The sequence below is a fragment of the Dreissena polymorpha genome, chromosome 10, assembly GCF_020536995.1.
Source record: "Dreissena polymorpha isolate Duluth1 chromosome 10, UMN_Dpol_1.0, whole genome shotgun sequence".
Lineage (NCBI taxonomy): Eukaryota > Metazoa > Mollusca > Bivalvia > Myida > Dreissenidae > Dreissena > Dreissena polymorpha.
This window is the reverse complement of record NC_068364.1, coordinates 28,754,183-28,769,795: the sequence shown is the minus strand read 5'-3', so window position 1 is coordinate 28,769,795 and position 15,613 is coordinate 28,754,183. Positions and strand designations below refer to the sequence as shown.

Sequence of the window (15,613 nt, the reverse complement as noted above, 5' to 3'; positions counted from 1 at the left end):
TGTGCAGTCTACATCTGGGATGACACTTTACACACATGTATTTAGCCTGTGCAGTCTACATCTGAAATGACACTTTACACAGATGTATTTAGCCTGTGCAGTCTACATCTGAAATGACACTTTACACACATGTATTTAGCCTGTGCAGTCTACATCTGAGATGACACTTTACACACATGTATTTAGCCTGTGCAGTCTACATCGGGGATGACACTTTACACACATGTATTTAGCCTGTACAGTCTACATCTTGGATGACACTTTACACACATGTATTTAGCCTGTGCAGTCCTCATCATGGATGACACTTTACACACATGTATTTAGCCTGTACAGTCTACATCTGTGATGACACTTTACACACATGTATTTAGCCTGTACAGTCTACATCTGTGATGACACTTTACACACATGTATTTAGCCTGTGCAGTCTACATCATGGATGACACTTTACACACATGTATTTAGCCTGTGCAGTCTACATCTGAGATGACACTTTACACACATGTATTTAGCCTGTGCAGTCCTCATCATGGATGACACTTTACACACATGTATTTAGCCTGTGCAGTCTACATCTGGGATGACACTTTACACAAATGTATTTAGCCTGTGCAGTCTACATCTGAGATGACACTTTACACACATGTATTCAGCCTGTGCAGTCTACATCTGAGATGACACTTTACACACATGTATTCAGCCTGTGCAGTCTACATCTGGGATGACACTTTACACACATGTATTCAGCCTGTGCAGTCTACATCTGGGATGACACTTTACACACATGTATTCAGCCTGTGCAGTCTACATCTGGGATGACACTTTACACACATGTATTCAGCCTGTGCAGTCTACATCTGGGATGACACTTTACACACATGTATTCAGCCTGTGCAGTCTTCATCTGGGATGACACTTTACACACATGTATTCAGCCTGTGCAGTCTACATCTGGGATGACACTTTACACACATGTATTCAGCCTGTGCAGTCTACATCTGGGATGACACTTTACACACATGTATTCAGCCTGTGCAGTCTACATCTGGGATGACACTTTACACACATGTATTCAGCCTGTGCAGTCTACATCTGGGATGACACTTTACACACATGTATTCAGCCTGTGCAGTCTACATCTGGGATGACACTTTACACACATGTATTCAGCCTGTATAGTCTACATCTGGGATGACACTTTACACACATGTATTTAGCCTGTGCAGTCTACATCTGAGATGACACTTTACACACATGTATTTAGGGATGACACTTTACACACATGTATTTAGGGATGACACTTTACACACATGTATTTAGGGATGACACTTTACACACATGTATTTAGGGATGACACTTTACACACATGTATTTAGGGATGACACTTTACACACATGTATTTAGCCTGTGCAGTCTACATCGGGGATGACACTTTACACACATGAATTAAGCACGTGCAGTCCTCATCATGGATGACACTTTACACACATGTATTTAGCCTGTATAGTCTACATCGGGGATGACACTTTACACACATGAATTAAGCACGTGCAGTCCTCATCATGGATGACACTTTACACACATGTATTTAGCCTGTGCAGTCTACATCTGGGATGACACTTTACACACATGAATTAAGCACGTGCAGTCCTCATCATGGATGACACTTTTCACACATGTATTTAGCCTGTATAGTCTACATCGGGGATGACACTTTACACACATGTATTTAGGGATGACACTTTACACACATGTATTTAGGGATGACACTTTACACACATGTATTTAGGGATGACACTTTACACACATGTATTTAGGGATGACACTTTACACACATGTATTTAGGGATGACACTTTACACACATGTATTTAGGGATGACACTTTACACACATGTATTTAGGGATGACACTTTACACACATGTATTTAGGGATGACACTTTACACACATGTATTTAGGGATGACACTTTACACACATGTATTAGGGATGACACTTTACACACATGTATTTAGGGATGACACTTTACACACATGTATTTAGGGATGACACTTTACACACATGTATTTAGGGATGACACTTTACACACATGTATTTAGGGATGACACTTTACACACATGTATTTAGGGATGACACTTTACACACATGTATTTAGGGATGACACTTTACACACATGTATTTAGGGATGACACTTTACACACATGTATTTAGGGATGACACTTTACACACATGTATTTAGGGATGACACTTTACACACATGTATTTAGGGATGACACTTTACACACATGTATTTAGGGATGACACTTTACACACATGTATTTAGGGATGACACTTTACACACATGTATTTAGGGATGACACTTTACACACATGTATTTAGGGATGACACTTTACACACATGTATTTAGCCCATTTTATCTGAGCAAGGCTCATATTGTTTATTTAAGTGGGCGTAACGAATTCCCACAGACTACCTTGTTATTCCAGATGTGACCCCCTTAAAGACGCCCAATCATTACCGATGTTATGTTTACATTGTTTATTTAAGTGGGCGTAACAAATTCCCACACACTAACTTGTTATTCCAAATGTGACCCCCTTAAAGACGCCCAATCATTACCGATGTTATGTTGACATAGTTTATTTAAATGCTGTAAAGAATTCTCACATAGTAACTTGTTATTCAAGATGTGACCCCCTTGAAGACTCCCAATCCAGAGCCAGCAGATGACATCGAGAAAGAGGAGGAGGAGGGTTGTCATGGCGAGGAATTTGAACTAAAGGTATTGGGATGTTAGAAAATTATGAACACCTTGAGTTGCAGAATACTGAAACCAGTTAAATTTTGTTTACATGTCTTTTGTTTTGTGAATGATTGTGGTAATTAAAGGTTTATAACATTTCAAATATACAGTAGTATTAAGTGTTTTTTTAGTGTTTTGGTTGTTGCCATGCAAAAAAACAAGCAGAATAAATGTGCCAAAAGTGTTGTCTCAGATTAGCCTGTGCAGTTTGCACAGGGATGACATTATCTGCTTGTATGGTATTTTTTGTTTAAAGGAAGCCTCTTCTAAAAAAAATCCAGTTAGGCAAAAGTCTTGTTCTTGATCAGCCTGTAAAAACTGCACAAGCTAATCTGTGACAACACTTGAATCACGTGCGTTAAGCCTTGTTTTCCAGAACCCTGCTCAAATATGTGTTTCCTTCACAGTATGCAATGATATAATTACAGCAGATCCAAGAGCTGTAGCGTAGAGCTTGTCTCAAATGCAGATTGGTCCACACCCACATAATGTAGCCTCAGGGGCAGATGGACCCTGTTAACTTATAAATACATACCTATTATGGTCTTGTTACAACTGATATCCAAGAGCTGTAGTGTAGAGCTTGTCTCACACGCAGATGGGCCCACACACTTATAATGTAGTCTCAGGGGCAGATAGACCCCAAAAACTTATAAACAAGAGGGCCTGAAAGGCCCAAGGTATCCCCCGTAACATATGCTTTGTTTGAGGATGGGTGCAAATTGGACGGATGAACATAATGATAGATGGACGGACGGAAGACAATAACACAAAACTAAGAAAAGGGAGGTTCTTAAGCACAAAAGTGCCGGCCGGACAGCCGGACGGACGGACAATGCCAAAACAATATCCCTCCGCCTCTGGCGCGGGAATATATTCATACCAAGTTTCAAAGAAATCCGCCAAAGCGCTTCCAAGATATGGCTCCGGACACAAAAATGACTATAGTAAAAAGCATTTTTTCAAGATACAAAGGGCCATAAGTCTGCTTTTAACAGATGGTGTACAATGCCATTTGGCGTGCATCATCCTTTTATGCATATATATACTCATACCAAGTTTAAAGGAAATCCGCCAAAGCACTTCCAAGATATGGCTCCGGACCCAAAAGTGCCTATAGTAAAAAGCATTTTTTCAAGATACAAAGTGCCATAAGTCTATTTTTAACAGATGGTGTACAATGCCATTTGGCGTGCATCATCCTCTTATGCATATATATACTCATACCAAGTTTCAATGAAATCCGCTAAAGAACTTCCAAGATATGGCTCCGGACACTAAAAAGCATTTTTTCAAGATACAAAGGGCCTTAAGTCTGTTTTTAACAGATGGTGTACAATGCCATTTGGCGTTCATCATCCTCTTATGCATATATATACTCATACCAAGTTTAAATGAAATCCACCAAAGAACTTCCAAGATATGGCTCCGGACACAAAAGTGCCGGACGGACGGACGGACAACGCCAAAACAATATCCCTCCGCCTCTGGCGGGGGATAATACACACCCATTATGGTCTCGTTACAGCCGATATCCAAGAGCAGTAGCGTAGAGCTGGTCTCACACGCCGACGGGGAGGACCAGTACGGGGACCACAACTACGTCAGACATCGTATGGAGAGCCTAGATTTCAAACCAGGTCGGTACAGCATTGTTATGCCCCCTTTCGAAGAAAAGGGAGTTTATAGTTTTTGCACTGTCCGTCAGTCTGTCTGTCAGTCTGTCACACTTTTCGTGTCCGCTCTCTAATTCAAATAGTTTTCATCCGATCTTTACCAAACTTGGTCGGGAGTTGTATCTAGACAAAATCTAGGTCAAGTTCGAATATGGGTCATGCCGGGTCAAAAACAAGGTCACGGGGTCACTTAGTGCATATCAAGGATTTAGTATTTAGGTTCCGAAAAATGCTCATAACTTGTATCAAAGCGTTTATAGGAGGTATATGTCATCCTATGGTGACAGCTCTTGTTTCTTCTGGATATACTTACTACTGTTAAAATGTTTCCTGTGATATATTATTCCCGTCAAATCTTATTTCAGTCCGCACAGGCTAATCAGGAATGTCACTGGCCGTCTAAGCTCGATTTTCACTAAGAAGAGACTTTTAAACGAAAAATACCGTGAAAGCGGAAAGTGCCATCTCTGATAAGCCTGTACAGACAACATTTAAGGCGCTTGCATTAAGCAGTTTTTGCGCAGAGTGTGACTGTTATTTACACAAAAACACTGGCTGCACATTCAGTAACTCGGCCTAAACCTCAAGAATATAAACCTTTCTTTATCACCACCTCCATCCACTGTTAGCATCAACATCACTTCAACCCTCCCTGGGGCAAGAAAAAGTCAACAAACTTAAAAATCTGTCTATATTCTGGGAAAACAAGGTTTTATGAATGTGTGTAAAGTGTCGTCCCACATTAGCCTGTGAAGTCTGTCTGCGCAGGCTAATCAGGATCTAAACTTTTTCTTTTACGTAATTTTTCGTTTAAAGAAAATCTCTTAGCGAAAAATTCAGTGGAAAGTGCTGTCCGTGATTACCCTGTGCAGACTGCACAGGATTATCTTGGATGACTTTATATGCACATGCATTAAGCCCAGTTTTCCCAGAACAAGGCCCATATAATTACTAATGTAAATAAAAAGTTTTCCAGTCAAATATTATTTTATTGTTTCCTAATTTAAAGATAAAAATATTCTGAATATCGTGGAAAAAAGTCCAAAAACTATCAGAAACACATTGCAATATGTATGTATCTAATATTAATAATATTTTAAATCATTTAAACATTGTTTTATAGATCAAGTTTTGTTAACATAACCATCAGCTCAACTCTCTTACTAGAAAGAATTCGAAGAACATGGACTACCCTCTATATTTTCATACACGGCTTGGAATGTGACTGGTATCTCTTTAGAAATCGACCTCGAGTCAGTCAGCAGTTACTCGGACGATGATTTCAATGATGACTCCCTGTCGGACTGCGACTACATCATCGTTCCAATGCCCGACTGCTTCGACTTGAGCAAACCACTTCGAGACTTGAACCTGTCGAGTTACTCGAACTCGGTGGCGGACCGCTCGGACTACGATTACTCCCTTGACGATAACCACAATGATGTTACGAACAGTGAGTGTGATGTGATTTTTTTTAAAATTTAAGAGCAATGCTTTTGTATCTGTTCTGTTTTTTGGTCCAATTTGAAATTCTAATTGCAAATTTAACAAAATTCACAAATAACCGCCTCAAATTGCCAATTAAAGGTTTCCCTAAAACACAAAAAAATGTTCAACATTTAGTGTGCTTCAATTGCTGTTTAAAAGATGATACCCTTGTAATAAGAACATTAATTTTTACTATTTGGTGTGTAAATTAACTATAACAAAAATTATCAGCATTTATCATAAAACATTTCCCATTTCTTTAAATTAAAAAAAATGAACAGTTTATGTTTAATATTTTTGTTCGGTATTTTAAGAAATATTTTCTGACAATAAACAATGATATGCAGTTGTGATACGTAGGATCAAACAGCTGTGTATAAGAACAATGCAGAGACATTAATTAACTACTTATAAACATAAATGATAAACCAAAATAATTTTTATTTTAACATCTAACAAAGGAAATATTCTGCACACAGTACCCGGACTTGGCCTTGTTTTTATTGGGTAGTTAAATGTTGATCATTGTGTTCTGTAGTTGTGAAAAATTTGATTATTTATTAGGAATTTTTATGTCCCCGAAGGAGGGCATATAGTGATCCGTCCATCTGTCTGACCATCACACTGCGTTCAGGTTTCGAAAAATGCTCATAACTTCTATGTCGCTTTAGATGTAACCTTCATATTTGGTATGCATGTGTATATGGACAAGGCCTTTCCATATGCACAAAAGTTTTGACTCCTAACTGCTATCAAAGTGTTTATAGGGGGCATATGTCATCCTATGGTGACAGTTCTTGTTTATTTATGCATGCTTTGTATAGGGATTTGGAGTGTTGTTGTTTTTTAATTGGTAAGTATCAAGTTGGAATTCAAATTTTCATTTTTTCCATGTTTTTATGTCCCCCACTATAGTAGTGGGGGACATATTGTTTTTGCCCTGTCTGTTGGTCTGTTTGTTGGTTGGTTGGTTTGCGCCAACTTTAACATTTGCAATAACTTTTGCAATATTGAAGATAGCAACTTGATATTTGGCATGCATATGTATCTCATTGAGCTGCACATTTTGAGTGGTGAAAGGTCAAGGTCAAGGTCATCCTTCAAGGTCAAAGGTCAAATATATGGGTCAAAATCGCTCATTTAATGTACACTTTTGCAGTATTTCAATATTCAAGATAGCAACTTGATATTTGGCATGTATGTGTATCTCATGGAGCTTCACATTTTGAGTGGTGAAAGGTCAAGGTCAAGGTCAACCTTCAAGGTCAGATGTCAAATATATGTGGCCAAAATCGCTCATTTTATGAGTACTTTTGCAATATTGAAGATAGCAACTTGATATTTGGCATGCATGTGTATCTCATGGAGCTGCACATTTTGAGTGGTGAAATGTCAAGGTCAAGGTCATCCTTCAAGGTCAGAGGTCAAATATATGTGGCCCAAATCGCTAATTTTATGAATACTTTTGCAATATTGAAGATAGCAACTTGATATTTGGCATGCATGTGTATCTCATGGAGCTGCACATTTTTAGTGGTGAAAGGTCAAGGTCATCCTTCAAGGTCAAATATATGGGACAAAATTGCTCATGTAATGTCACTTCTGCAATATTGAAGCTAGCAATTTTATATTTGAAATGCATGTGTATCTCATGGAGCTGCACATTTTGAGTGGTGAAGGGTCAAGGTCAAGCTCATCCTACAAGGTCAAACGTCATATAGGGGGACATTGTGTTTCACAAACACATCTTGTTTTTAAATTTGTACGTATCAAGTCGGAATTAAAATTTTCATGTTCGCAATTCTTGCTGTAGGGATTGGTGCAGGATTTTCAGTCGACGACATTTTGACGACCTCCAGTCAGCTGTCAACGCGACCTTTAAGCCCCACCCCTTCTCGTGAGATCACGCCCCCACAGAGGTCAGGCTCTTCCCGCACCCAGGAGGCCCTGCCCGCCAAGTTCCTAAGCCCCTCCCACTCTTTGGATGACCTCACCTGCAGTGCTGAGCCAGCCAATCGGATTGAGTTCAAGGGAGACAATTCTGGTGGTGAATCTTCTCAAGGAGGTAAAAAAAGCAAGAAAATTTGTTCATGAACTAAAGAATTTTCCAATTATCATTCTATTTTGGCAAAATAACATTAATTAACATTTTATGTCTATGATTAAACTTACTCTATAAGGTGTTACATTTGTATGTTTATTATGCCCCCCTTCGAAGAAGAGGGGGTATATTGCTTTGCTCATGTCGGTCGGTTGGTCGGTCGGTAGGTTGGTCGGTCCGTCCACCAGGTGGTTTTCGGATGATAACTCAAGAACGCTTGGGGCTAGGATCATGAAACTTCATAGGTACATTGATCATGACTCGCAGATGACCCCTATTGATTTTGAGGTCACTAGGTCAAAGGTCAAGGTCACGGTGACACGAAATAGTAAAATGGTTTCCGGATGATAACTCAAGAACGCATACGCTTAGGATCATGAAACTTCATGGGTAGATTGATCATGACTTGCAGATGACCCCTAATGAATTTGTGGTCACTAGGTCAAAGGTCAAGGTCACGGTGATTCGAAATAGTAAAATTGTTTCCGGATGATAACTCAAGAACGCATACGCCTAGGATCATGAAACTTCATGTGTAGATTGATCATGACTTGCAGATGATCCCTATTGATTTTCAGGTCACTAGGTCAAAGGTCAAGGTCACGGTGACCCGAAATAGTAAAATGGTTTCCGGATGATAACTCAAGAACGCATATGCCTAGGATCATGAAACTTTATGGGTAGATTGATCATGACTCGCAGATGACCCCTATTGATTTTCAGGTCACTAGGTCAAAGGTCAAGGTCACGGTGACCCAAATATAGTAAAATGGTTTCCGGATTATAACTCAAGAATGCATACGCCTAGGATCATGAAACTTCTTGGGTAGATTGATCATGACTCGCGGATGACCCCTATTGATTTTCAGGTCACTAGGTTAAAGGTCAAGGTCACGGTGACCTGAAATAGAAAAATGGTTTGCGGATGATAACTCAAGAACGCAAATGCCTAGCATCATGAAACTTCATGGGTAGATTGATCATGACTTGCAGATGACCCCTATTGATTTTCAGGTCACTTTGTCAAAGGTCAACGTCATGGTGACCTGAAGTACTAAAATGATTTTCGGATGATAATTCAAGAATGCATATGCCTAGGATCATGAAACTTCATAGGTAGATTGATCATGACTCGCAGATGACCCCTATTGATTTTCAGGTCACTAGGTCAAAGGTCAAGGTCACGGTGACCTGAAATTGTAAAATGATTTTCGGATGATAACTCAAGAACTCATATGCCTAGGATCATGAAACTTCATAGGTAGGTTTATAATGACTTGCAGATGACCCCTTTTGATTTTGAGGTCACAAGGTCAAAGGTCAAGGTCACAGTGACACGAAATAGTAAAATGATTTTTGGATGATAACACTTCATAGGTTCATTGATTGTGACTCGCAGATGATCCCTATTGATTTTCATGTCACTAGGTCAAAGTTCTAGGTCACAGTGACAAAAAACGTATTCACACAATGGCTGCCAGTACAACGGACAGTCCATATATTTTTTAAACATGTAATAAATAACCCCACCCCACATTATATCCCCCTGTCACTCCCCCCTACCCCCCCTTCTACCCACCCCCTACCCCCCCTTCTACCCACCCCCATGCCCCCTCCCAATTTTTATGCCCCCCTTCGAAGAAGAGGGGGTATATTGCTTTGCTCATGTCGGTCGGTCGGTCTGTCGGTCGGTCCGTCCACCAGGTGGTTGTCAGACGATAACTCAAGAACGCTTGGGCCTAGGATCATGAAACTTCATAGGTACATTGATCATGACTCGCAGATGACCCCTATTGATTTTGAGGTCACTAGGTCAAAGGTCAAGGTCACGGTGACCCGAAATAGTAAAATGGTTTTTGAATAACTCAAGAACGCATACGCCTAGGATCATGAAACTTCATGGGTAAATTGATCATGACTTGCAGATGACCCCTATTGATTTTGAGGTCACTAGGTCAAAGGTCAAGGTCAAAGTGACCCTAAATAGTAAAATGGTTTCCGGATGATAACTCAAGAACGCATACGCCTGGGATCATGAAACTTCATGAGTAGATTGATCATGACTCGCAGATGAACCCTATTGATTTTGAGGTCACTATGTCAAAGGTCAAGGTCACGGTGACCCGAAATAGTAAAATGGTTTTGGGATGATAACTCAAGAACGCATACGCCTAGGATCATGAAACTTCATAGGTAGATTGATCATGACTTGCAGATGACCCCTATTGATTTTGAGGTCACAAGGTCAAAGGTCAAGGTCACGGTGACCCGAAATAGGAAAATGATTTTCGGATGATAACTCAAGAACGCTTTTGCCTAGGATCATGACACTTCATAGGTACATTGATCGTGACTCGCAGATGACCCCTATTGATTTTCAGGTCACTAGGTCAAAGGTCAAGGTCACAGTGACAAAAATCGTATTCACACAATGGCTGCCACTACAACGGACAGCCCATATGGGGGGCATGCATGTTTTACAAACAGCCCTTGTTAATTACACTATAAGGTGTTGACTTGCATGGATATTATATATTTGCCAAAAATAAAACAAGAAGTTGTAAACAAGACCATTCATGTAATGCACTCTTAAAAAAGATTTTAAAAATAAATGTATAACATAAATGGTGAATTAATCCTGACAATTTTGGGTATAAGCAATCAAATATTTTTATGAACTTAAGAAATTTGAAATTATCTTTTTTTGTTTATTGGCCAGCAGTGAAACAAGAAGTAGTACACAAGTGTATTCTTGTGAGGAACTCTGAAATAAGATTGTTAAAAAACTATGGTACTGATTTTCAAGGAAGTACAACAATTGTTGTGTATTGTAATTTGAAATTAAAATGTTAAAGTCATAGTCTATCACACGATGCATATTTGGTATTGTGTATTCCGCAAACAAATGTTATGGGGCAGGAGAATGTTTTCAATGATTGTAGTGACTTACTATGGTTATGGTTGTATTATAAGAATAAAAATTAGAATAAGTCTATTACCTAGGAAGCCAGATAGAAACTGACACATCTAATTTAAATTTCCAAAAAAAAAGGTTTTATTCTTGTAGAGCGTCTAGACTCGGTTGTCGTTATGATTGATTCCGTGTTGGAAAGTGCAGTTGGAACAAGCACTGGCCAGATGGCTTCAGGGGAGGCAACTGTTGGGGCGAGAGACAGAGTTGTTCCCCTTTGTACTGAGAATGCCATGGACAATGGAGGTGACCCTGCAGGGGATGTAACTGCTCTTCCTATAGTGACTTCCCTTGAGTCTGGGACCCTGGTAGAGGGCGCCACTGGTGGACAGGAAATGGGAGCTGCCGCTGCAGACGACAATGTAAGATGAAGAGAATAACAGTCAGTTGATGTTAATTGATATAAGCTCATAATTATCAAACATCACAATGACCTCAAAATAGGATGTAATGTGTTAACATCATTTTACTGCTCTTTCACTTAAAAATGTAGTTCAAGAAAACAAATTAAACATTTGTATTCAAATCCTAAATTATAGTGGTTAGTTGAAACATATATATAGTAGCTTCATGGCATCAAAACACTAAGGTTTATTAAAAGGGTCTCAAGTCCTTTTCCTGGAAAGAATCAGTACTTGGTGCCTTGAGGGATATTTTGAGAACTTTTAGTCCTTACAGGATATCTAGAGAGCGCTCCAACAGTAGGTATTGATTTAACCCTTGACCTCCTGGTCACATAGGGAACACCATATCCACTACGCATGGTGTTCAGTTGATATCAGCACAAAATGATTACATGTTACAATGACCTCAATGTGGTGTGCACAGTATTGGCATCATTTTGCTGCTCTTTCTCGCTGATGGAAAACAAATACTTGTATGCAGGTGCTTAACCCTTTGCATGCTGGGAAATTTGTCATCTGCTAAAATGTCGTCTGCTGAATTTCTAAAATTAGCATTTTCTTAGATTTTTTTTCAAAGAATATTATCAGAATAGCAAACAGTTTGGATCCTGATGAGACGCCACGTTCTGTGGCGTCTCATCTGGATCCAAACTGTTTACAAAGGCCTTCAAAATTCGGTTCCCGCACTGAAAGGGTTTATGATAGTGGTTATGAGGCCAGGTGATGCACATTTGTGTGTGTTTAGTTTTACATTTCTTGATTTTGGCTCAATTGCATCCAAAGCTTTAGGCTAATTTAGACACTTTGGTCTATATCCCGGGAAGAATCAATGCTAAGTATCTTTGGAGGAGTTTTTAAGAAAACTACCAGAGTTGGGATGGAAAGTAACATTGGCACTTAGACGTTTAGACGTTTAAGTGTATTTCGTGTGCCTGGAAAGTAACATTGGCACTGTGGCGTTTAAGTGTATTTCGTGGGCCTGGTGGACATAAAATGTTTTGACCTAAGTAAAAATGTGTCCAGTTGTTCATGGGTTTTGATGTTTGACAGAAATTGGAAAGTATATCTTGTATATTAATTCTTAAAATATACAAATAGTTGAGTCAGAATAACACTAGATAATACAAGAAAGATATTCATGTTTTGAAAAATTAAACAATGGTCACGTCAAGTTTAAGACTTAAATGTTTATTCCGGTGAATTCGTAAATAAAAGCTTTTGTATGATTGGTAATTGGTGTTAATTCATATTGAAATTGCTGAAAACGTTTTAAAACCACACATTTGACTTAAAACTGTTGTTTATATATAAAAAATGGCAAATGTTCCCTTTCATTTTAAATGCTGTTTTGATATTTGTATAATTGAGCCTCCACTCTGGGAAAATTGGGCTAAATGCATGTGCGTAAAGGTTTGTCTCAGATAAGTCTGTGCACTCTGTGTAAACTGGATTTTCGTTTAGAAGAGACTTCTTTTATGCAATAAATTCCATTACAGCTGAAAGTGTTGTGACTGATTAGCCTGTGTGAACTGCACAGGCTAATCTTAGACTACACTTTACGCACATGCATTAAAACCCATTTTCCCTGAGTGCTGCGCATTTTATCATGACACAGCACATTTTTTGTACAGGAACCGATGGTTGAGCTGGTTACCAACTTAGAAAACACCGTAACCAAGGAACCAGTATCAGCTGGTGCCCAGCTTCCAAATGTTGTGTATGTTAAAGCAGGCGAGAAAAAGGGACCAGCCTCTGGGCAGACTACAAGGTATATTTGCTGCTATTGCGCTTCTTTAGCTGGGGAGAATGGTTGAAATATAATTATGTGCTTGATTTTACCCTTTTCCACTTGAATGGTCACTTTGATGCATTTGTAGTCCGTTTAGAAAATCAAATTAAATTTCAGACCATTCCTACAAGATTCAAATTGTAAAAGCTTAATTTCCGCTTCGAATCTACTGATAAAAAGCAAACAGCATAAGACCTAAAGAGACTGCAAGTTTCTCGCAGGGTGTTCTTGTTGTATGCTGATTGCATATAGCAATTTACTTTGTTTCTGAGCGGCAAAGGATTAGCAATGTTACGTATAAAATTATGTGTTGGGTTTTAAGTTTTCAAATCCACTGAGGACATTATTCAGGTTAACTCTCAAACTGTCTGCGTTATATCATTTTGCAATTGACTCAACAAATGCACTTACTTTTTTAAAAAATTAACGAAAACGATTGCGTATTTGTAACTTACTTTCATCAATGTTAAAAATAGTTAAAGAAATATATTTTAATTTCAAACAATTCAATTATGCCATGTTCAGAGAAAACTGGATTTAATGCATGTAAAGTGTCTTCCTAGATAAGCACCGACTAATCAGGGACAACACTACTTTTAGGGTATTTTTGGTTGAAATGAATTCTCTGCCAGTAAAGGTGAAAAGTGTTAGTTTAAACCTATTTATTTTAGCTCGATTGCATCGAAAGCCTAAGGCTTATATAAACGCTCTCGAGTCCGTTTCCTGGGCCTAGAACCAGTACTTGGTGTCTGTGGGGGAGATCTAAAGAACGCTCCCTCGGTGGGGATCGAACCCGTGAAAAGTGTTGTGGCTGGTGCTACACAGACTAATTCGAGATGACTTCTTAAGCACCTGCATTAAGCCCCGTTTTCCCAGACCATTGCTCAATAGTACATATTTATTTTTTTTAGGACTGTAGAGTTTGCACCTGAGTTTGCCAACCAGCTAGTTGCAACAGCTGTGAATGCTGCCGGCCAGGCTTTTATCACTGCAAAAGCAGTCTTCAAAACATGGCAAGACAAACAGGTATGAACTGTTAAAAGTTTGCTATATGTTAAGCTTTCATGAGCTCAATGTGAGCTTTTATGATATCATTTTGTCCTTATCAGGGGTCGTACGTCGTCAACATTGCCGTGTGAACATTCATTAGGCCACATTTATTCCCACTCTTAATGACACGCGGTCAGAACATTGGTCATATTGATAACTCATCCGAGTTCAAAAACAAAGTCACACGAGGTAAATAGCTAAATGCTAGGGCAAATTAAAGAAAAAGCCTGTGAATTGTTTAGAGGCAACTTGTATTTGCCAATTGTCATACATGTGTTCTAATCATATCTTAGCTGAGTTTGAAACGAACTTACGGTGGTCATAAACTTCATGAAATCAACAATATAGCTTGTGAGTACTTTACAGACCTTTTTTCTGCTTCAAGTCGTCATGAAACGTGGTCAAAATATTTCAAACTTGGCCTGGTTCAAAACTGGGTAATGTGAGGTAAAAAGTTACGTCTCTGTGTCAAGTTAAAGAAAAAACTTGTTAACACTCTGGAAGTCACATTTGTAAGCATAAACTTCATGAAATTAGCTCAAACAAGTGTTCTTATTATTTCTCTACATGGTCTCCATGAAACAGGGAAGTTTTCTTTATACTGCTTTAGTAAAACAATTTGAAAACTCAAGAAGTCATGTTTTTTACCCACACATCATGAAACTTGCTCCTAACATGTGGTTTATTTCAAACAACATGTCTGTCAGGTGTTGTGGTAATTTTTATGTCCCTACCACTATAATGGGGGACATATTGTTTTTGCCCTGTCAGTTGGTTTGTTGCTTTGTTATTTTGTTGGTTTGTTTGTTTGCGTCAAACTTGAACATTTTGCCATAACTTTTGCAATATTGAAAATAGCAACTTCATATTTGGCATGCATGCGTATTTCACGGAGCTGCACCTTTTGAGTGGTATAAGTTCAAGGTCATCCTTCAAGGTCAAAAGTCAAAAAAACAAATCCCAGGGAAGTTATAAAAAATCAAACAGGCACCGAAGGGGACATAGTGTTTCTGACAAACACATTTTTTGTTCCTTATAAGTCTTTTGTGACACCTAGTGCACACTGCCTGCTAAGAACTGTATAGTTTCTTTAGGTCTAAGGTCAGAGGATTAAACATTGTTTTTTTTAAAGGTGCCTTTTCAAATTGGTTTGTGTTACCCTTTTACCATCAACCATATAGGCCCTTATAGCATCAACCATATAGGAGTGTGGTTTACCCGTTTGCTGTGCCTTTCTGATTGTTTGTCTTCTGATTTACAGGGAATTTATTTGATTTATTTAGCCCAATTTCTGGAAAACTGGGCCTAATGCATATGCGTAAAGTGTTGTC

The 15,613-nt window shown here is 38.8% G+C and overlaps 1 protein-coding gene across 1 annotated transcript in view; it reads left to right on the top strand.

Annotated features, from left to right (window-relative positions):
* LOC127847284 (uncharacterized) overlaps window positions 1–15,613 on the top strand; it is a 62,807-nt gene that overhangs the window by 40,221 nt on the left and 6,973 nt on the right. Inside the window, exons 17-23 of the mRNA XM_052379095.1 lie at window positions 2,688–2,782; window positions 4,332–4,443; window positions 5,720–5,932; window positions 7,781–8,032; window positions 11,136–11,401; window positions 13,075–13,211; window positions 14,144–14,258. Coding sequence (XP_052235055.1) covers window positions 2,688–2,782; window positions 4,332–4,443; window positions 5,720–5,932; window positions 7,781–8,032; window positions 11,136–11,401; window positions 13,075–13,211; window positions 14,144–14,258 — 1,190 coding nt within the window. The remainder of the gene's footprint in view (window positions 1–2,687; window positions 2,783–4,331; window positions 4,444–5,719; window positions 5,933–7,780; window positions 8,033–11,135; window positions 11,402–13,074; window positions 13,212–14,143; window positions 14,259–15,613) is intronic.